The 22,013-nt window shown below is 41.5% G+C and overlaps 1 protein-coding gene across 5 annotated transcripts in view; it reads right to left on the bottom strand.

Moving 5' to 3' along the window:
- Positions 1–22,013, bottom strand: part of PHEX (phosphate regulating endopeptidase X-linked) — a 161,750-nt gene that overhangs the window by 22,694 nt on the left and 117,043 nt on the right. For all 5 annotated transcript variants that reach the window (XM_061627298.1, XM_061627297.1, XM_061627299.1 and 2 more), the window contains 2 exons: positions 12,555–12,613; positions 952–1,006 (listed from right to left, as the gene is read on the bottom strand). In XM_061627298.1, the coding sequence (XP_061483282.1) occupies positions 952–1,006; positions 12,555–12,613 (114 nt within the window). The remainder of the gene's footprint in view (positions 1–951; positions 1,007–12,554; positions 12,614–22,013) is intronic.

Below are 22,013 nucleotides of genomic sequence, written 5' to 3'. Positions count from 1 at the left end.
GGAATCGACTTGAAGGCAGTACATTTACATTTTGGTTTCATCCCATGCAAAACTTTGTGAAGGAAGTAGGAAGGAACCCAGTGGATGGGCATTTGAAGAGTTAATACCAGAGGTGTTACCAAGAAAACCTAGACAGTCTAACTCACATTTGCTAGGCATGGGTGAGACTCTCTATACTTCTGTTAATAACCATGACATTAAGCCTTTAAATGCTGTACCCATCCTTTCACCATTAAAAGCAGAAGTAAAAAACATGCCACAGCTAACGGCAAAGGCACTACAGAGGCTTCTAGCCAGGGACTAACCAGTCCTCCCACTCCAGCAACTTGCTACCAAAACAGGGAGTGGGGGTAGAAAAGGATGGACCAGAAGCCAGCAGGAAAAAGCACAAAAGGGAAGCAGGCAAAGGCAAAGGGTTAGAGTTCCCCAAGCTCACCAGGGAAGGGGCAGGATGGGAGGGGAAGGGGGTAAAACAGAGGCTTCAAAGGTTGACAGACTTAAATAATAAAACACTCTTGAATTCTGAGAAGGAGAGAGGGAATGAAAAATACTGAAAAACACATAAATAAAAGACAAAATTGAAGTTGAAAAACGGGGTTAGCAAAAAAGGAACCGTTGTGGAAAAGCCGCTGAGTTCTTGGCTTGCATGCTCCTTCCACCTACAGAGCAAGCATGTGAACTATGTAAAAATCCAGTTATAAATCCAAAGTGAGCTGAATTCTCGCTCATCCCTACCCATCACTGGCATGCAGCCTTGGGAGGGTTGCCCATGAGAAAATATGGTCCCCGGGCTGAAATATGTCCTCCCTCCACCCTGCAGTGCAACATAAACTACACACATCTCCAGATTTTTCAATTGTCCATTCTCTCAAGTATTTCAACTATATTGGTTTCATATATAAAATTATTTCCTTTTTTTCATAGCTTTACGGCATCTAAGACTATTTTTACCTGGGATATTCTGTTCCCCAAAAGAAAGGCTTCTGGAGCTCTCCTGCTGGGAATCCTGTGATTTTTTAAAAAGAAAAGAGTAGTAAATTCAGTCCAACCAAATAATGAAGTCAGGGCTTTTCTAAGACTTCTAGGAAGCAGGCCCTTGAGTTATGTTCCGCACTCAAGGTCAATGGAGTTAATCAATTGGTTAACATAATGCATATGCATCAAAAGTACTGTATTGCCCTTGCAAATGAACCAGACAGTGAGGCCAGGCAGGCAAAATTTAAAACACATTTAATAAAAGCATTAGCTAAGTGTGTATGTGTTTTTGTAAAATGGATAGCAATAAAAGAAAATGCAGAGCTAATGCTCAAGCAAGTGGCTTACTTAGTCATACACAAAAGCAGTGGCAGCACCATTATATCTAATTTCTGTAGGTGGGTCGGTCACCTTATTACCAAAATCTGGCACCCTTGCTAGTTATAGATCAAGCAATTCTTGGATGGCCTAAGAGTAAATTGTGTAACGGCCCATAAAATAAAAAATGTATATGCACCCCTAGAATATTAATTCCTACCATCTTATTGAAAGAATGTGTATCAAGTACCAGAATAGGAATGATATCTCGGTACACGGATGAGCCATTAGGGCATTTTTCATTGGCTTATATAGAGGGATCAAATGAAAGCCTAGAAATTATTAGAGGGGAAACTTTAATTATACATTGCAGGAGTAATAATGAAGAGTCTTTTAGCACCTTAGAGACTTAACAAATATATTGCAGCATAAGCTTTCATGGACCAGGACCCATTTTGTTAGCCTGGAAAATATATGCTCAGGAGCAAATAGCAATCAGGGGTGATTTTTCCATAGGCAACCAGCCCATGGCCCTTTTAACAGGTTTCTCTTTGTATTATCTGATTCTGTATTACAGCCTGTCCATGAAATATCATCTTATATACACCCATGAAAGGATTCTGCCTGATTGGAAAGTTCATTTCCAGCATTTGGTCCAATAAACATACTGTTTCGGTCTCATTTTCTCTGTATTTTTTCTTCTGTGTGATCAATTTGGCTGCTAGCACTCCAGAATGAAGACAGAAATTATGCCATTGAAGCAAAACATTATGCCACAAGTGACCCAGACAGTGATTCACTTGCCTAAACGGGTGAGAATGTGAGCTATGTATATCCCTGCAGAGTTTGTGAAGTGCTCCTGTAATGGCTTCACCAAGTTCTTGACTTGCAGCTCAGTTGTATTTACTATATTTCTGGACTTGAGTGTGAACTGGGGATGTGATGAGACCACTTTACCGTAGGCCAATCTGTGCACAAACCCAGTTAAGAAGCCCGTAGGATCTCATATCACATGGCTCTTGCTTTCAGCAAATGTTAACAGAGTAAGCTTATTTCGTAAAAGTGCCTCCTTTAAGAGATGGAACAGGGGTGGGGAACTTGTGGCCCTCCAGATATTGCTGGACTACAGCTCCCAGCATCCCTGCTCATCCTGGTTGGTGATTATGGGAGAAGGAGTCAAACCACATCTGGACAGCCCATCCCTGGGATAGAACAAATGTACCCAACCCTATAACTTGCAAGCTACAGCTTATGACTAAAAGTTACCATTGTCAGTGGTAGAGGTGATCACTGCAATGCACACATCTTTCCTCTTTCCTCATTTGCTTTTCAAAGAGCCCAGTGAGCCTTGCCTCCATAATCCCCTTAGAAGAGAGAAAATCCTCACCAGCAAGCAATTCATTTATTCAGCTTGGGGAACCATTTCTAAAATTTTATGAACACCCTCCTATTGGGAGGGCAGGCTTTCATCACTTTCCTTACAGCATCATTTCGAGGGATAGACTAAATGTAACTTGTGTTGAGTGAAGCAACAAGAAGCATACTCCTTTGGCCTGCCCATCTGCTGTCTGTCTGCCGGCTGTCGTTCCCCTGCTGCCATTGCCACCTGTTTTGGCGCTGATGTATGAGACAAGGAAATTGTGAAAACTTATTTTCTGGGGATTGCTGTCCCTCTCATGTTCTGTTGTTGTTTGGAACTTGTCAAATAAGCTGCAAAAACAAATTAATTACACCAGTGTGGAGAGCAAGGCTTCCTTGATTTAAAAAACAACAACATCATAGCATATCTAGAGGTGTGAGCTTTCATTTCTGAACTTAATGGTATGATGCCACTCTAACTAAACACGTTTTCTGTACACAATGAGATGCAATTTGGAAGCATCCCCTTCAGTCCATTGAGACAACTATCCAGAGAAATGTGCACCTACTTTTGCATAAGCAGGAGTTCAGTTACAGCTGGAAAATCATAACTCACATTTCTTTTCATTATTTTTTGTTATTAATCATTTATAAAGTGTCAGTTGGGAAAGTGCCAGGACAGTGGGGGCAAGCTGATAAGCACAAACCATGCCAGCAACTGTGAGCATTGCATTGCGCATCATGCATGCTCTACTGAGTTTTTCCATTAAAATTCTTCTTTGCTAATTAGTGACTATTTTTCAGCAAAGCTCCATGTTAAATATTTTCCATGGAGCCCATGTCTGAATGTTGCCTCTGTACACTCTGCTGATTTCAGTAATAGTGTACAGATTATTCCATTGTGAAAATGTATTGTTTGAAAAAGTGTGGAGATGTAGTAAAAACCTTAATGCTTTCCTAACGTTTTGTGCATGCACATGCAAACATGCATCCACACATACTAGCCAACCCAGCTTGGCTTATTCACAGATCAAAGACAGATATTAATGTCTCTTAATACATCTTCAAATGTTATTATACAATTGAGAATTGCCAGATTAATTTTGACTTAAGTGCAATTAGCTGGATGATCTAATAAAGGTTGCATTTAAGGTTGATTAGTTCATTGATGACTTAGCTAATCAAACTCATTAAACTTTAATTTTGCTTAAATGTCTACCAGTGAAATAACATGCCTCATATCTTGTAAAAATAATCAATCAAACATAAATAGCAATAGTATATTTTGAAAAATAAATGCATTAATTAATATTACGTATCAGGCAAATAGTAAGTGAATATAAAAGTTACATATACAAGTGATTATAGAGGGAAATCAATAATCCCCTTAGGAATTTAATTAGCAGTTTTTTAAAAAATGGAATAAAGACACAGGAATTCCCACAAAGCCTGGATACCTTTAAAGCAAGGGTGGGGAACCTGTGGCTCTCCAGATGTTGAGCTTCAACTCCCCTCAGCCCCAGATAGCATAGTCAAAGATCAGAATAATGGGAGTTGTAGTCCAGCAACATTTTGAGGGCCACAAATTCCTAAACCCTGCTTTAAACCCACTCAAATAGTGATCATATTATGGAAATTAGTATCAGCTCTAAGGAGTTTATATGGAAACATATATATTCGTTAAACTATCCTGCCCTTCCCCCCATGGAGCTCAACCCCTTTATCATCATCATAACCCTGCAAGGTAAATTAGACTGAGATCATCCAAATTCCAAGCTCTCAAAACCAGGAGGTGGTCCAAGACTGCACATTCTGGATGGGGTTGCACTCCCCTGGAAGGAGCTGATTCAGAGCTTGCGGGTACTCATATATCCAACATTGCCACTTGACACCAGTCTCCATCCATAAAGCCCATAAGCCTATGTCACTTCTTGGCATTTTCTTTTAAAGACTCGGCAGGCACACGGCTGCCCGCGAGTAATTTGTTGTTGTTACCGCTTGGTCAGGTTGCTTGGTCAGGTTGCTATGGTGAGTCCAGGGGATGGTGTTTCTCGTGTGTGAGCCGAGTCGTGCTGAGGGCCCTTGAGGGAGAGGGGAAGACTGGTGGCTCCTGAGTCCCAGGCAATGTTCAAACCAAAGGGATCAATGTAAGAGCATACTTTAGTCATAGAGGAGGACAATGCTAATCTGTTGTCTAGTCTACAAAATCAAGTCTAAAATCCTTTCACAATTTCTGTAAAAGATTTAAAACCTTTTATCTTGGGTAACTCTAATATCACACCAATGTTCTACATAGACTTTGATTCGTAGTTTATAATAACATTCTCCTGTGTAGTACATTGCTACAAACGGCATTGATCACATATTACAGTAGGGCCCCGCTTATACAGCGGGCTAGGGACCAGGCCCCCGCCGTAAAGTGGAAATTGCTGTAAAGCGGAACCCCTTTGACTATAATGGGGCCGTCGCGCCAAAACGTCGCAAAAGAGCAAAAATCAACTTTAAAATGGAAAACGAAAGCTGCCGCATTAGCGGAACGCCGGTAAGCGGGGCCCTACTGTATAGCCATTCTGCCCCTGTGTTATCCTATCAGTTTTTTTAAACAGAGCTAAAAAGATGAGAAGTAAATATTAAATGTAGAGGGACAAAATATATCTTTTTAGAGAAACAGAATAAATGTGTTGATTACTGTAGTAGAATATATGATCAGACTGTCTCTTCAGATGTACTTTTAAATTTACTTTAGATGTGCCTTTTGAGACTAGTAAACCTGTATCATTTACAGTGCAATCCAATACATATCTAAAGTAAGCTCCATTGGATTCAATGAGATTTACTCCCAGGTAAGTGTGTATTGGATTGCAGCCTTAACTATTTTTTATGTTTGTTAGATTTTCTATGTATATATTTTTTAAAAAAAGAGAGAGAGAGATGTGGAGTGATTCAAATAGATTTTGTTCATTTTCTTTCACTATCTCATACTGAGGATAGCATCAGAATTTCCCACAGCCCTGGAATATATTGTTATTGTTCCCAGTTAAGGCTATTCTGCCTGCCTCATTTAGCATAGATGTTCAGTGTAAAGTTTCACAAGTCAGTGAGAGATATTTCATACATTTTACAGTCTTCTGTACAGACCAACATCACGGTACTGCAATACAGAATTAGTAAGCTACAACAGACGTTAAAGAACTATAAGGAACAAGATCAGCAGGGAAATATTATTTACAAAGTTGGACCAGTAGCATAATGGATTTAGATCTAGAACTTATCTTACAGTATTTCTAAAATTATTATCTGAATTTTGACTTCTTTTTAACAGTGGAGGGGCAGGATATAAATCCTCTTAATAAATAAATATTCCATAGTATTGGAAACTAAAGTCTAGGCATTTAAGGCTGAAAATGTAAGACTTTTTAAATAAAAAAAAAGATTCCTCATATCCTCCCCCAGTTTTGGGTGGCAATTACTAGGCACAAAAGCAAAACAACTGGACAATGCAACCATTAATATACTTAATTTACATAATTGCATAATATGCAAATTAGCTGGCCCGGATTTGTGGAACTAGAATATGGCAACCCTACACTGTACTCCATGCTCTGGTAACTTCCAAACTGGATTATTGTAGCACACTCTACATGGGACTGCCCTTGAAGACAACTCGGAAACTTCAAGTGGCCTAACATGCAGCAGCCAAATTACTCCCCACAGGTGTGTCTGGCATCTTCATTATACAACTTCATCATATGCTGAAGACGTACCCATTTGCCCTGGCCTTTGACACCTGAGAAATGTGGTTTTGGGGCCCACCCTATTCCTGTGGCTGTGACTTGTTTTAATTGTTCTTAATGTTCGATTTTATATTGTTGTAACCTGCCATGGGACCTGCTGGTGAAGCGCGAATAATAAATTGATTAATAATAATAGTAATAATGCCCTATTAAGGCACATGATACCGCACACATAAAGGGGATCTCTAGAAGGCATGCATTGGCATCTGGAGACAGAGCTCAAAAACATACATTCTAAATAGCCCCTTCAAGTATTCTGTAGCCATTGGAACCAATGTTTGAACAGAGCTTGAGTAACTGGCCCAAGTCACCTAGCGACAGAACTCCTCAATATTATGTTGATCCTGAGTAGGTTACCCATGGGTAGAACTCTGTCTATGGATGCTCCACTGGAGGAAGAGGGAGTATTTTTCATCAATGCTGCATTCCTCTATCCCTTCTGAAGGATAGGAGGCTGTCTTGAACAGTGTGGGAGATGCAAAAATTGCCACCGCCTCCCTTCTTTCAGAAGGTGTGTTTGCTGGATCTTGGTCCTTTTCATGAAATGAGCCCTTCAGTTCCTGGAAGGGCAAATCCGATCCAACTCCACGTCTGAGACCAGTTTCCCAATAAGATGCATGGTCTAGCCACACAATTTGAGGAGGGTGGCTTTGCTCAGCTTCCTCTGTATCTTTCAGTAATAAGGAGAGAAGCCACATCAGTAATTGGCTCATAATATCCATTAGGTTGCAGGGGACAAGGTGATATTATGCCATAAAGATTACAGTCCTCTAATACCACCTTACGAAATGTGCTATATGAATTCTAAGCGTTCTGCATACATTGTTTCACACCCTCTAATTGTTAAAACAACAACGTATGGTGGACCTATTTTAACACAATGATATTGGAAATGGGGTCTGGACTGGCTTTGCCATCAAGCAAAAGAGATATCCTAAGCCACTATCCCAAAACATCTCCCACTGAAAATATACAGTTGATTTAATTATGTTTACAAAGTTTGGTTTGTTGGTTATTTTACACTGCTCAGAAATGCAAATAAGTGGTATATAAATGTTTTAAACAAATAAATAAAGGACACTGAGTCTGCAGTCCTAGACACAGTTACTAGAAGCTAAGCACCACTGAACCTAGCAGGGCTTACTTCTGAGTAAACAGGCATTGGAGTGCTCTGTGAAGCTACAATCTTATACACACTTTCCTGAGAGTAAGCTGAGTTCCACTGAATAGTGTGGGACTTACTTCTGAGTTAACATGTATTTAATAAAATTTGTTACCTGCTTTTCTTTATAAAATAATCTTAAAGCATGGTACAGTACCAATAACACACAATAAAGGCATACAATCTGTCTATCAATAAACAATACAAGAGGCAGTAATACATACAGGGTCAAAGAGCTATTTACAAAGTGCAGGGACACAAATACATCCCAAAGCCTGAATAAGTAGGTCTTCAGATGATGCCAAAAGGTTGTAAGACTTGGCATCAACCGTAACTGAGGCAGGAGAGAATTCTACAATCAGGGTGCCCATATCAAGAACACCCTCTCTCAGATTGTCACATATAAAGTCCCTGGCAAGGGTAGCACCATCAAGAATCAACCCACTAGATCTTAATATCTAGGTAGGTACCTAATGGGAGAAGGCACTCTATTCAGGTCCTAATCCAGATAGGGCTTTATATGTCTACACAAGCAGCTTGAATGGGATTTGGCAGCATATCGGCAGATAGTGAAACTCCTTCAGAACTGGTGTAATATGATCTCATCTGGCTGTCCCACTTAACAGACTAGCTGTAATCTTTTACACTAGTTGCAGCTTCCAGGTCAACTTCCAAGGAGGTTACCAGTGTATGAATCACTGTTGCCCATAGCTGGCACACCAGCTTATCACAGAAACCACTTCTGCCTCCACTGATAGTGTTGGATCTAGGAGTAGCCCCAGACTACACATCTGCCCCTTCAGAGGAAGTCCAGAACAAGCAACTTCCCTAACATGCATAGGACTGGGTTGCAAGAGAGAACAAAAGATCCAAGGGATCTTACATCAGGAAAATGATGAGTGTACATGAAATCATGTTTCAAAAATGAACCCATAAAACAAATAATAACACAAAAAATAAACAAAACAAGAACTAGATTAAAAATGTCTTAAAACGCTAATTTTAGAGACGCACATTACTGGACTGAGCTGCATTAGGACAGCTGACCGTGAATCACATTCTCAGACATGGGATGTAAATTTTAAAATTAGTAGAAAAGGTTTAGGGGAGGAGTACTACAAAGATTATGCTCAAAGACAAATTATGAGTAATATATACCAAAAAAAGAAGAAGCTTCCATCATTAGGAAAATGGGAACAGCTTGAATCTTAATTAGCAAACCTGCTTGAACATGTAAATTCCAGGACGACTCTGCCCATTAGCCATAAAAAAGCTGGTGAGATGTTTTACAAGTGCTTGCTCATCAATAATCTTCTGATTAGCCAGACTATTAGCGTATGGGTGTGTGGTGGGGCGAACCCCACAGAAAGGTGTTGCAGTTATGTGAGAAATCCCCTCCTTTCTAACTGGGAAGAAAGTAGCAGCATACAGCTCTTTGTATTTACTTGGCTCCCAAATATGCACCAGAATGTCCCGTCTAGGATGTCTGTGACAAACACAGTATGACCATGTCCAATTTGATATGTAGATTATTTTTTAAAAACAGTCATTTTTAAAATAAAAACTAAGAGACACTTATTCAAAACTATTTTTATAGTTTCTTATCTTACAGAGATCTTAGAGGGAGTGGAAAGGTTATATTAGAGGGTGTGGTCACTAGAAAACTGTGTGATTGATTCTTCCCATTAGTGTGAATAGAAAACACCATGTTTGCAGCTGGCATCGAGCCCATACTGTGGATGGTGCAAACAGAAAATGGAGGTAAAAACCAGAGCTTGGAAAAGTTGCTTTTTGAACTACAACTCCCATCAACCCAATCCAGTGGCCATGCTGGCTGGGGCTGATGGGAGTTGTAGTTTTAAAAAAGTAACTTTTCCAAGCTCTGGTAAAACAGTGTCTTTAGTACAAAGTTATGCTCCCATGTGGATAAGTCCTTTCTCTCTCTTGTCATATCCACATCATATGGCTTCTCCCAAAGAATCCTGAGAATGGTAGTTTGTTAAGGGTGCTGGAAAATACAGCTCTGTAAACTACAGTTCCCAGGATTCTTTGGGAGACATCATGTGCTTTAAATACATGGTGTGGATGTGACCTCTCCCTCCCGCCCCCATGTATATACATTTTCAGGAAACAAAGTTATTGCGGATGAATTTTTGTCTTAAAATAGTGAGATAATAAAATGCTTGGTCAGCATGGTCCAAACATGTAATGGACATTAAGCACAGTTATTAAAGTGTTACAATTATTTTATAGTGATACGTTAGTTGTCAGGGAACAGATGCTGCTTGGTGCTTTAAAGTCCACAAACAGATAGTCTATGCACATGTGTAGGGCATATCTGCAAATGGATCGCAGTTGGGCCATGTTTTTAGCTCTGCCTCTGACTTCAGATATTTTTAAAAACATGGTTGTCAGTATGGAAAAAGTAACATGTGAGCTCTTCATGTATAGGGGCTCCATACAATCGGGACATTAGTTGTGTTGATGCATGTCTACATGCAGGGAGATGTTTGAGCAATGGCCTTTTTATACAAACAACCAGACACAATGTGCAGTAGTTGTTTAAAAAATCTGGTGTCGGGGTAGGGCTATAAGCCCAGCTCTGGCCAGTCTATATGCGGATATGCCCTACACATAACAAATAACATGTACATATGGCTAGGTGGACAGAAATATAAAACATATGGATGTTTTGCCAAAAATACATTTGGTCATACTGTATGTTAAAATGTCTGGTTATATTCTGTGTCAAGTTTTAACCCTGTAAAAAGATGGCATGTTTCTCTTAATACAAAATTGGTAGTACAGGAAACAGTCCCTCAAGCAAGAAGAAACTATTTGGCCCAACAGCCTGATCCTCCTTCTCCACCCACCTTGAGCCACTATTTTTAACTTAGCTACAACTGGCAGACCCCAGGGCTCTAACTACCAAGCCTGAGGTTTGCCCATCTCTGATATAAGAGATTAATTAGAACATAAGAAGAGCCCTAATGGAACAGGCTCATCTAGTCCAGCATCCTGTTCTCACAGTGGTCAACCAAATGCCTATGGAAAGCCTGCAAGCACAAGAGCACTATTTCCCACCTGTGATTCCCAGCAACTGGTACATAATCATGTACAGTAGCAGACCAACTCTAAATAAGTCTAGTTCATGCCATGTGAATTTGTTGACTCTTGAAAACACATTTTTTTAAAAAGACAACAAGCAGCAAGATCCCAAGGTCAAATGTTACCAATACAAAAAGGTCAGTAGGAGAGATGCAAGTCATAACTATTTGTATGGCCAGGACTGATTGGTTACGTTTGACAGGTCTCAGCTTCTGATACAGTTAAACACAGCTAACTGTGAAATCCCTCATCAGGACCTGACTCTTTTTGCTATTGTTGTTGGTGCAGCTTTGTTTAAGCTGCTACAGCATGGCAGCTCTGGGATCTAGATAATGCTGAGATGAAAAAGGACTTAAAACAAAATACTGGAGGATTCAGTAATGACTAATAACCGAAACACTGTTAATGTTGCGAATCTGCATACAAGTACTTGTGCTGAAGTTAGCAGGAACAGTCAGTTTTCTTCCTACATTTTCCAGAGTAAACCAAGAAAATAGTAAAATCAGTCTTAAATTGCCTGAAATAAGTAAAATGGGGAAATGGTATAATAAAATAAGGCATGGAAAAGGGTGGAAAAACTCCCAACTACTTCAGAATAAAATAATGTCCTTATTGAGGCCCAAAATCAAAAAATTCAGTGCAAAACATTACTGCTCAGTCCTGCTTGGGTACCACATAGAAACTTCCATAATTAAACAGTACATAAATACCTTAAATAAAATAATAATGCATTTATTTTATGATTGTTACACTGCGCCTGAGCAAAATTAGATTATTTATTAAGTCTAAGGCCATGTAGTTTCAATACCAGACATTGACCAATGATTAACTACTTCACAAGTCCACTGTGATTAAAGTTGCCTTTATAATCAGCAGGAACTCCCATAATGCTAAAGGTTTCCATAAAGCTTTGCATTGCAAGTTGGAACACTAGCATCAGTTCATTCTTAAAAATAAGATTCAGTAGCTACAGCCTGTGTTTTCAACTTGCCTCCCAACCAAAACATACTCTTTAAGATGCAAAACTGAAGGCAAAAAGCCAGTGCCAACTCCAGGTTTGTTGTCTTAAGTGAAGCCCCCTCCTCCTCCTCACTGCTGTCATCACTGCCCACTTGCCTCCCCTCTTTCCCTGGACCCAGTCCATAAGCCCATCCAAGGGAAGGGCAGGACAAGTGGAAGCTCCCTTTTTTGCTCCTGTTGCTGCTGCTTCATGCAGGCAAATGAATAGGCACAGGAGAGCAAGGAGGGGGAGCAGTAAGCCCAGGGACTCTGGGAGTTGGCAGTGGGGGCCTTGATTAGGTATGGGCATCATCAACAGGTGCCCAGCAATGCTTACCCCTGATGCTGGCCTTGTAAACCACCAAGGAGGTGATGATGGCTGGTGCCCAAAAACCTAAATACTCACGGAAACAACTTCTGAATAATTGGTTCCATGCTGCACTTGCAGTGTCTCTATAAGTACCACATGGGGTGTGCAGATGCCACGTTACGTTCCAAAGCAATTGCCTCCTTCTGGTGGGAGGGAAATTGTTACAGAATGAGACCATGTAATCTGGTAATCATGTAATCTGCCTACCTCATATGGCTCCTACAATAGAAGGAACCATTTACAGCAAAGCCTAGGACCTGATCATGTGGAAGCAATTCCCAAGCTGCTGTGGTAATGTATTAATCTGCCCTCAGACTCACAATGGCACCAGCTAGTAATTGGCACAGAGGTGTGAGAAGATGTGGCTTTGAATTTCCAGGAAAGGATATAGCTTTTGGAAGATGAAGAATATTTTTCCCCGTGTAAATAATGCAATTGTATTTTTAAAAAAAGAGACAAGTTTACTCACTGATTTGATTTGTAGATGAACTATAAAAGGCATTGACAGTTGTTGGACTAGTAAACCACCTGTTGAAATAGTAAAGAACAAGTTAGATTGTATGGGTTTGTGAAAAGGACAAACAAAAATAGTGAACTCTGAAAAATGAATGGGTGCAAACAGATATGTAAAAATTCAAGACACCACTCTTATTTGCATTTCCTATTTGTACTGCTACTCAAAGCAATTGCCTACAGATCTTTTAAACAGATGTAATTGAACATACATACATCTGTGACTAGTGGCCTGATCAAATTTTGACTAAGTTTCCATCATGTCAAATTTAGCTCTATGCCTCTCCAAGGTCTTGGTCACATTTTTGAGTTCCTCAAACATTCCATTTGCATGCTGTCCCCCGAAACCTCACCCCAACACATCACACAATTCTTCTGCCCCGAGGCTTGTTAAGCTTTTTTTTTCTCCCTGAACATCATCTTTTTTGCTCATATTGTCTTTTCTTCGTGTCAGGTGCTCCTGTTAGTCCTCTGCTTCTTATCAAAAGAGGAACAGCACAAATTGTGCTAGGGTTCACCATAGATTCATTCCTGGAATCTTTTCGATACTGGGGCGTGGGATATATGCCTCTGAGCATATGGAATGTATTTTCTTCATGACTGTATGGCTTACGTTCAAAGAGGGGCAGTAGCTCCTTGTAGAGCACATGCTTTGCACGAAGAAGGTTCCAGGTTCAATTCCCTAGCTTCACTAGTTAAAAGGATCAGGTAGCAGGTGATGAGAAAAACCTCTGCTTGGGACCCTGGAGAACCACCTCCAGGCAGTGTAGACAATACTGAGTTAGTTGGACCAATGGACCGACTCAGTACAAGGCAGTTTCATATGTTTATCCTTCTCCCCCCATACACACTTACAAAGAATATCATACAGACCTAAGTTCCAGGCATCTTTTTAAAATGCCTGGGCTCCTACTGGGATAAACCAAACAAACAATGTGTTGCCAACACAATGTGCAATTAGAGAAGCCACACCTTCTGCCCAAAAATCTATTCCTGGTTGTCACTGTTCCTCCCCACCCATCTTTGTTCTAAGTGCTTTTTTCCTCACACACTCTCCTTCTCTTTGGGCAAGTTCTCCATTATTTATGCCCCACCCATGGCAACATGGCGCTGAAGCTCAGCTCAGAAATTTGTTTTGAGTATCAGAGCTGAATCAAAGAAGTCCCTTCCGACACTGGAGGCATTCAAGAGGCAGCTGGACAGCCATCTGTCGGGAATGCTTTGATTTGGATTCCTGCATTGAGCAGGGGGTTGGACTTGATGGCCTTATAGGCCCCTTCCATTCTATGATTATATTATTCTTCCCCCCCCCCATATTCACTCCAGGTTTTTTCCTGCATTCCATTTTCCTTGCGGTCCTCTCTGTTCTCCTCTCCCCCTCATGCTGATCCTAGCCAGGCTTCACCATCACAAGCACATTGCAGCTTTATAGTACCATCTGGGAGAAGGTAACTTTGTTTCTGAATTGGTTCATTTTAAATTAAATATATGTATTAGGAAACCATATTAGAAACTTATTGTTGTTTCAACTTTGATGCAATCCTGCATCTCATGGTTGAGAATAAATACAAATAAATAAACACTAGCATCAATGAAAGGGAACTTCCAATACATCTTTTAATACCCAAGACTATATAAGCTAATCAGAAAAGTATTTAAGGACAGTATTTACAAGATAATAGGAACAAAGAATCGGCAAACGACAAAACAAAATTGCCCCATAGATTAAAACAAATTAAATAATTACCACAAAAATCAATACATCAGGAAAAAGTCCATACACAAAATGCCAGGGACCATGCAAACAGGGCAACAGAGCAGCTACTAGGTCATCAAATCTATCCTTCCCTGTCCCTGTCCCTGATTACCCACACACACCATAGACTTTTAAATGTGTTTTAATCCCTGTTCAGGGTACGCTGCTGGAGCAGGACAAATGATGTACAGAGAAAGGGTTAATTCTTTCTCAGTTGCCCCTTGTGGATGTTCAATTTTGTTTTTAAAAAAAGAGTCATTGGGCTACATTACAAACATAATGTACATACATTTTATACAATCTGATGTTGAAATTCTGTGGTATGGACCGGAATCTAGGAGCTTCTTAAATAGCAATCCCAATGATTTATCACCATGTCTGGGACACATTAATTATCCTATCTGCTTAAGATGATCAAGGATCACCCCACATAGACATGGACTGCACCATTCTATCATATAAAATATTTGGGGATGGAAAGGAAACACTGCTGCTTTAAACCTCTTTTTCATTCCCATGGCACAAGGGGAGACTGACAGAATGAAATCAAAACAGACTAGAGATCACAATAAGGAGATGACTGAATTCTAAGAAATATAAAAAATGTTGCATGAGGAAAAAGCTCCTTAACAAATCTCTTCCCTGATTAAAACAAAGTTTTATCCCAGCGGTCCTTGAGTTAAACAACATCAGAAATATATAAGTCTAATAGTATCCTTAAAAAATAGATTTGCTGACAACACCTTATTAATTTTGATAATGATTTTGAATTGGCAATGTATATTCATTGCCAGTGACACATTTCTCTATGTTTTTAAATAAGCCAGAAAGTTGAAACTTAATGAAATAAAACATCAAAGAACAATACCATATAAATATCTTAAATATCCATCAATGTCTCCTGAAAACTATAATCATCCCTGCAGAATTTATTAATTATTAAATTATTTATTTATTAAATTTATATCCTGCTCTTCCTCCCAGAAGGAGCCCAGGGCAGCAAATCAAAACACTAAAAACACTCTAAAACATCTTAAAAACAAAAGACTTTAAAACATATTAAACAAAACATCTTTAAAAATATCTTTAAAAGCAATTTATAAGGGATTTCTATCTTTCTCTTCCATCCCCCACAAGAAAGGATTTTTTTAAAAAAACACACACCATAAGATGGTGGATATATATTTTTTGTAAGATAATAGAAGCCAGGGGATGACTGACATCTATGCCGAGGAGTTAGGAGAAAACATTTAGCAAGGTTGACTGCATTCCAATTTCAGAGTCATTTATGGCAGCAGCCAAATAAACTAATTTGAAATGCAGTAGCACAGGCGTGTATAAAGAGGTGCCCTTACCCAGGACAAACTGAATGACTTTTGCAATGACCTGCACGGAGACATTTGAGACACTGGACACTATTATTGGGAATTTAAAATGTCATCCCACATTTCAAATCTCTCCCATGGTCTCAACCTTTGACATTATTTCTTTATTCATTCCACTATCTCAAAGCTAGTTCTCTCTTCCTAAGTTCTCACACAGTTCCATCACATTTAACCAAGAGGCACTAAAGCTGTCCCCCAAGCCTTCCTCAATAACTTTGAAATGCTTAATCTGCCAACCAGTAAACATTCAGGATATTCAGGACACCACAAAACAAAGTATTAAAATTATTGGTTGGCATCTTTTTTAAATAAAGTTTATTAGCTTAACAAAATATATATTTCCCTCCTAATATACCTATTTTGTTACTTATCTTGTAGTCTTCCTAACAGTCAATCCTATGTGTGACTACTCAAAAGTAAGTCCTAGTTATTTCAATGGGACTTACTTCCATATAAGTTGGTAGAGAATTGCAGCCTAATTGTTCTGGGTGCATTCATACTAATGGACAAAGAGACAGGGAGTTGTTTTTTAATGGCAGGGAGATTTTATTTATTTATTTATTAAATATTTTTTATATTCTATGCTTCCTCCAAACCAGAGCACTAGTCGTCATTTCAATAAACAATGAAGATTATGGTACCTTTGCTTAGTTACCAGAGGGTGTTTTTCTTCAGGATCAACATGATCCATGTTTCTGCATCGTACCTTACTTGGAGACCTCAGTTCACTTACAAGACTTTGCCCAAATCCATAAGAGTAGAGAATGGCTAACTGAGGCATATGAGTATGAAAACTGCTCCGATAGGTCCTGAATTCACTGAAAACCTTGGAAAGCATTGGTCTGTTTCACACAGATACATTTTCTACATATATAATCACTCCCATGAGAGAATGCACTGACACGTTTATTTCACTGCATGTACTTGCTATAGTCACCCACCACCAATCAAATCTCCCCATGTGTGCATGTAACAAAGTAGACAGATTAGAAATATGTGTATAGTGTATACAGAAGTCCGCACTGGTGTAGGTCAGGGATGAGGGACCTCAGACTTGGAGGCTGAATATGACTCTCAGTGTTCTCTTATCTAGTCCTCAGGACATTCTGCAGGCTATGCCTTCTCTGGAGGCCACACCCCTCAATGCCCCTGCTCCGTGCCCTCCTCAAATGCTTTTGCCTGGCTAGAATGTGTCCTTGAGATGTGATAATACCTCTTGCTTGCCTGGATGAAGGATGGAGAGCTAATGACACATGTACAAACATCTGGCTGTTGTGTGGCTGGAATGTACCCTACCATGCAAAAGTAAGAGTTGCACCCAATGCTCCACCACTGGCATGTGGGCCCCAAAAGTTGTCAATAAAGGAATGTGGCCCTAAGGCTGAAAAACATTCCCCATCTCTTGTGTAGGGCATGCATCTTGTGAGAAGCAGCTCTTAGAAGCCAGTATCTTTTAAGTGACGGACAGTATAACACTCTACTCAGAAGTAAGTCCCACTGAGTTTAGTGGAGCTTACTTTCAGGTAAATTGGTATGGGATGACAGCCTTAGTGAAGGCCATTTGGCATATTCTTGATTTCAACAAATGGAGCCAGATTCTGACTTTTCATGCTTGCTTTCCTATAATTAGAGCTGGAACACATCCCAGAATAATTTTGCATGGACAGATTTTTAAATATAGATTGCTGCTGACAAATTATGTTAAATTCCTAGCTTAATACAGAGCAAGCAGCTTATATGAAGAGACTTATTTGTACAGTCCTAATTAAATGGATATCTTTTCAGAATTTTACTGCAGGATTCCAGGCTCGGCCTTGAAAATATTTTATGAAGGGAAATTCGCTTGCAGCAAATCCAAAATTAAAGACTGCAGAACACATTCAACAAACAAGGTGACTATCAATATATAACTTTTTTTCATCCCTATATTAGTTCCTAAAATATGTTTAGTCACACACAAGGACCCATCATGCTGGATAGAGTGCAGTCACGTAATAGGAACCTACCTCAATAATAGTGCAATCCTAACTGTGTCTACTCAAAAGTCTTACAGAATTTAACAGGGCTTACTCCCAGGTATGTGGGGTTAGGACTGCAGCCTACACTGTTATGATTTGTGAAAGACAACCAATCAACAATCAAGATATTCATTTGAACAAAAGGAAGGAAACAATGAGAACATGTTCCTAACTTTTTGCAAGGGAAGGGAGACAGCACTCCCCTCATGATAGTTCTAACATGGGGCAGCAATAGAGCAGCAAGCAGCTATTCACTGTGTACAATGGCAATACATACATCTCACCAAAAGCCAGAAGTAAAAAAAATTCTTAATAATCATTTTTAAAAATTATGGCCAGTCCAACTCCCACTGTTTATTTATTTATTTCATTAAACTTATAGACTGCCCCATAGCTGAAGCTCTCTGGGCGGTTCACAAGACAAGAAACATCAAAAATACAATAAACGTGTAGCAATATAAAAATACATTAAAAGTTTAAAATGTTAAAAAAAATTAAAACAATATCAGCGCATACTAAACATGTTGAAAAGCCTGGGTGAAGAGAAGAGTTTTAACCTGGCGCCGGAAAGATAGTAACGATGGCGCCAGGCGTATCTCCTCTGGGAGATCATTCCACAGTTCGGGGGCCACCACAGAAAAAGCCCTTTTCCGCGTTGCCACCCTCCGAGCTTCCCTATGAATAGGAACTCGGAGGAGGGTCTTTGATGATGAGCGTAGTGTACGGGCAGGTTCATAACGGGAGAGGCGTTCCAACAGGTATTGTGGTCCTGTGCCGTATAGGGCTTTGTAGGTCAAGACCAGCACTTTGAACCGGGCCCGGAAACAGATAGGCAGCCAGTGCAGGTGGGCCAGAATCGGTGTTATATGGTCGAACCGTCTGGTCCCCGTTAGCAGTCTGGCCGCTGCATTCTGCACAAGCTGCAATTTCCGAACCGTCTTCATAGGCAGCCCCACGTAGAGCGCATTGCAGTAATCTAATTTCGAGGTTATCAGCGCATGAACTACTGAAGCAAGGTTCTCTCTGTCTAGATAGGGGCGTAGCTGGGCCACCAGCCAAAGTTGGTAAAAAGCATCCCGTGCCACCGAGGCTATCTGAGCCTCGAGTGACAGGGATGGATCTAAAAGAACTCCCAAGCTACGAACCTGTTCCTTCAGGGGGAGTGCAACCCCATCCAAAACAGGTCGAACATCCCCCATCCTGTCAGGAGAACCACCCACCGGCAGCATCTCAGTCTTGTCTGGATTAAGCCTCAGTTTGTTAGCTCTCATCCAGTCCATTGTCGCAGCTAGACATTGGTTCAGCACGTCGACAGACTCACCTGAAGAAGATGAAAAGGAGAAGTAGAGCTGCGTGTCATCAGCGTACTGATGGCAACGCACTCCTGATGACCAGACCCCCCGGCTTCATATAGATAATAAAAAACATGGGGGACAGAACTGACCCCTGCGGGACTCCATACTGGAGATCCCAGGGTGCCGAGCAATGCTCCCCAAGCACTACCCTCTGGAGACGACCCACCAGGTAGGAGCGGAACCATTGCCACACAGTACTGCCCACTCCCAAATCAGTGAGTCGTCCCAGAAGGATACCATGGTCGATGGTATCAAAAGCCGCTGAGAGATCAAGGAGAATCAGCAGGGTCACACTCCCCCTGTCTGTCTCCCAACAAAGGTCATCATACAGGGTGACCAAGGCTGTCTCCATGCCAAAACTGGGTCTAAAACCCGACTGAAATGGATCCAGATCATCGGTGTCATCCAAGAGTGTCTGGAGCTGGTTGGGAACCACTCGTTCCAGGACCTTGCCCAGGAATGGCACGTTAGCTACTGGCCTATAGTTGTTAAGATTTTCCGGGTCCAGGGATTTCAATACTTGATGCCCTTCAGCAGTTAACACCAGATTGTGGAACCTGTACAGCAGTCGTGAATATTTAGACCAGGGGTCGCCAGCCTGCGAGCTCTTCTCCTGGTGCCCATGAAAACTCTAAGCCTTCCACCTTTGTGGTGAGGAGGTGAGGGTGGCTACCGTTTTCTCTCCTGAAAAGTACATGGAGCTGAAAGTTGGAAGAGTGGCACTCTATCGCATTTACTCTTTTCACTGCATGTGCTTTTCAGGAGTCAGATTAATTCTTCTGGAAAAGCAAATCGTATTTGTGCTCTTTCTCTTTCTGTCTCGGGGGGGGTCACTGATATGAGGAAGCGAGGAGAGAAGTAGCCAGAGAGGGCACCACCCAAAACAAGAGTCAAAATCCAAAAATGCACCCAGACCTAAAATGGTTTGAGACTCCCAAGTTAGACTCATTTGTTTCTGTTTCATTAATTGGTCACTTAAAACCCAAGCACTGTCTGCCCTTCATAGGGGATCAAGAGACAGCCTATAGAAGAATCACTAATAGGCAAAAACCCCTTGTGGTTTAAGAATGTACCTATAGCCAACATATATTTCTATCAAACTTTAAAAAGCAGGGAAATTGGGCAGCTATAGTGAATGCACCAGGGGAGCTGGAGACCTGACTTCCTCTCTGAGATATTGTACTGCCCTACAAATCTGTCAAAATGCAAACACAATTTGGGATGGTCTTTCACAGTCCAATCCACTTCCTGTGTAGCTTGGAAGAGTTTTGTAATTTCTCCGCTTTTTAATCTGGGAGGTAAGAAATGGGATCCTGTGCAAGTTTGCTGAGAATGGACTGATCATTTGCATGCTTACTGAGTTCAATAGGATTTACTCCCCGGCAAACATGCTTAGGATAGGTGACACTGACCATGGGGGAGGAGGATGGGCAGAGGGGAGGAGGGGATGGGAGCAGGCAGGAGTGGGAGAGGAGGAAGAGGGCAGGGTTGATCATTCGCATTGTCATCCACTTCAGTGGGATTTACTTCCCTGCAATCATGCTTAGGATAGGTAAAACTGACCACAGGGAGGGAGAAGGGAGAAGGTGGGCTGGTTTTGGCATGGGAGGAGGAAGAAGAAAGAGGGAAAGGAGAGGAAGAAGGGAGGCAGAGGGGAGAAGAGAGGGGCAGTGGAGAGGAGGAAGGAGGAGAGGGGGAAGGGAGAAGAGAGGGAGATGGAGAAGAAAGGCGAGTCTGATGATTTGCAGGCTTATTGAGTTCAGTGGGATTTACTCCCGTGCAATCATGCTTAGGATAGGTGAAACTGACTACAGGGGAGGAAAAGAAGGGGGAGGGAAGCGAGAGAGGGCTGGAAAGGGCAGGGGAGGAGGAAGAGGGAGAGGAAGAAGGAAGGAGGAGGGATGAGGATTGGAGGGGGATAAGGGGAGGAGAGGGGAAAGGAGGGGAAAGAGGAAGGAGAGGAAAATCAGATCTGATTATTTGCATGCGTATTGAGTTCAATGGGATTGAGTTCAATAGCAATCATGCTTAGGACAGGTGAAACTGACCAAGGGGAATAGGGGGAAAAGGGGGAGGGGAGGAGAAAGGGAGGAGAGGGGAGGGGGATAGGATTAGGGGGTAGGAAGGAGAAGGAAGGAGGAGGGAAGGGAATAGGAGGGAGGAGAAGGGTTTGATCATTTGCATTCTCATTTTTCAATGGGATTTACTCCTGTGCAGTCATGCTCAGTATAAGTGAAACTGACCTGGGGGAGAGGCAGGGGGGAGGGGAAGGGGAGGGGGGAGGGGGGAGGGGAAGGGGAGGGAGGAAGGGGAGGGGGAGGGGAAGGGTAGGGGGAGGGGGAGGGGAAGGGTAGGGGGAGGGGAAGGGTAGGGGGAGGGGAAGGGTAGGGGGAGGGGAAGGGGGAGGGAGGGGAAGGGGGAGGGAGGGGAAGGGGGAGGGAGGAAGGGTAGGGGGAGGGGAGAGGGAGAGGGAAGGGAGGAGATTGGGTGGGTGGGCACTGGGCAGAGGGAAAGCCCCTTTCCTTTCCAAAAGGAAAACACTATAAAACACAGTATAATTATTTTGGGGGGTTTTCCCACCTTTTTATTTTATAGCAGACACATGTAGTCTCCCACCCAAATTTAAACCAAAGCTGTCCCTGGCCATATCTACACCAGACATTTATTCCACTTTAAATAGTTGTGGCTTCCCTCAAAGAATCCTGGGAAGTGTAGTTGGTGATGAATGCTGAGTGTTGTTAGAAGATGCCCTATTCCCCTCTCAGAGCTACAATCACTAGAAGAGGGGCTGACTGTTAAACCTCACTGGCCACTGGAACTCTGACAGGGGAACAGGAGTCTCGTAACAACTCTCAACACCCTTGACAAATTACACTTCCCAGGATTCTTTGGAGGAAGCCA

This window comes from Rhineura floridana, chromosome 5, assembly GCF_030035675.1.
Source record: "Rhineura floridana isolate rRhiFlo1 chromosome 5, rRhiFlo1.hap2, whole genome shotgun sequence".
Taxonomy (NCBI): Eukaryota; Metazoa; Chordata; class Lepidosauria; order Squamata; family Rhineuridae; genus Rhineura; species Rhineura floridana.
Note: the sequence above shows the minus strand (reverse complement) of the source record. Positions and strands in the feature narration are given on the sequence as shown.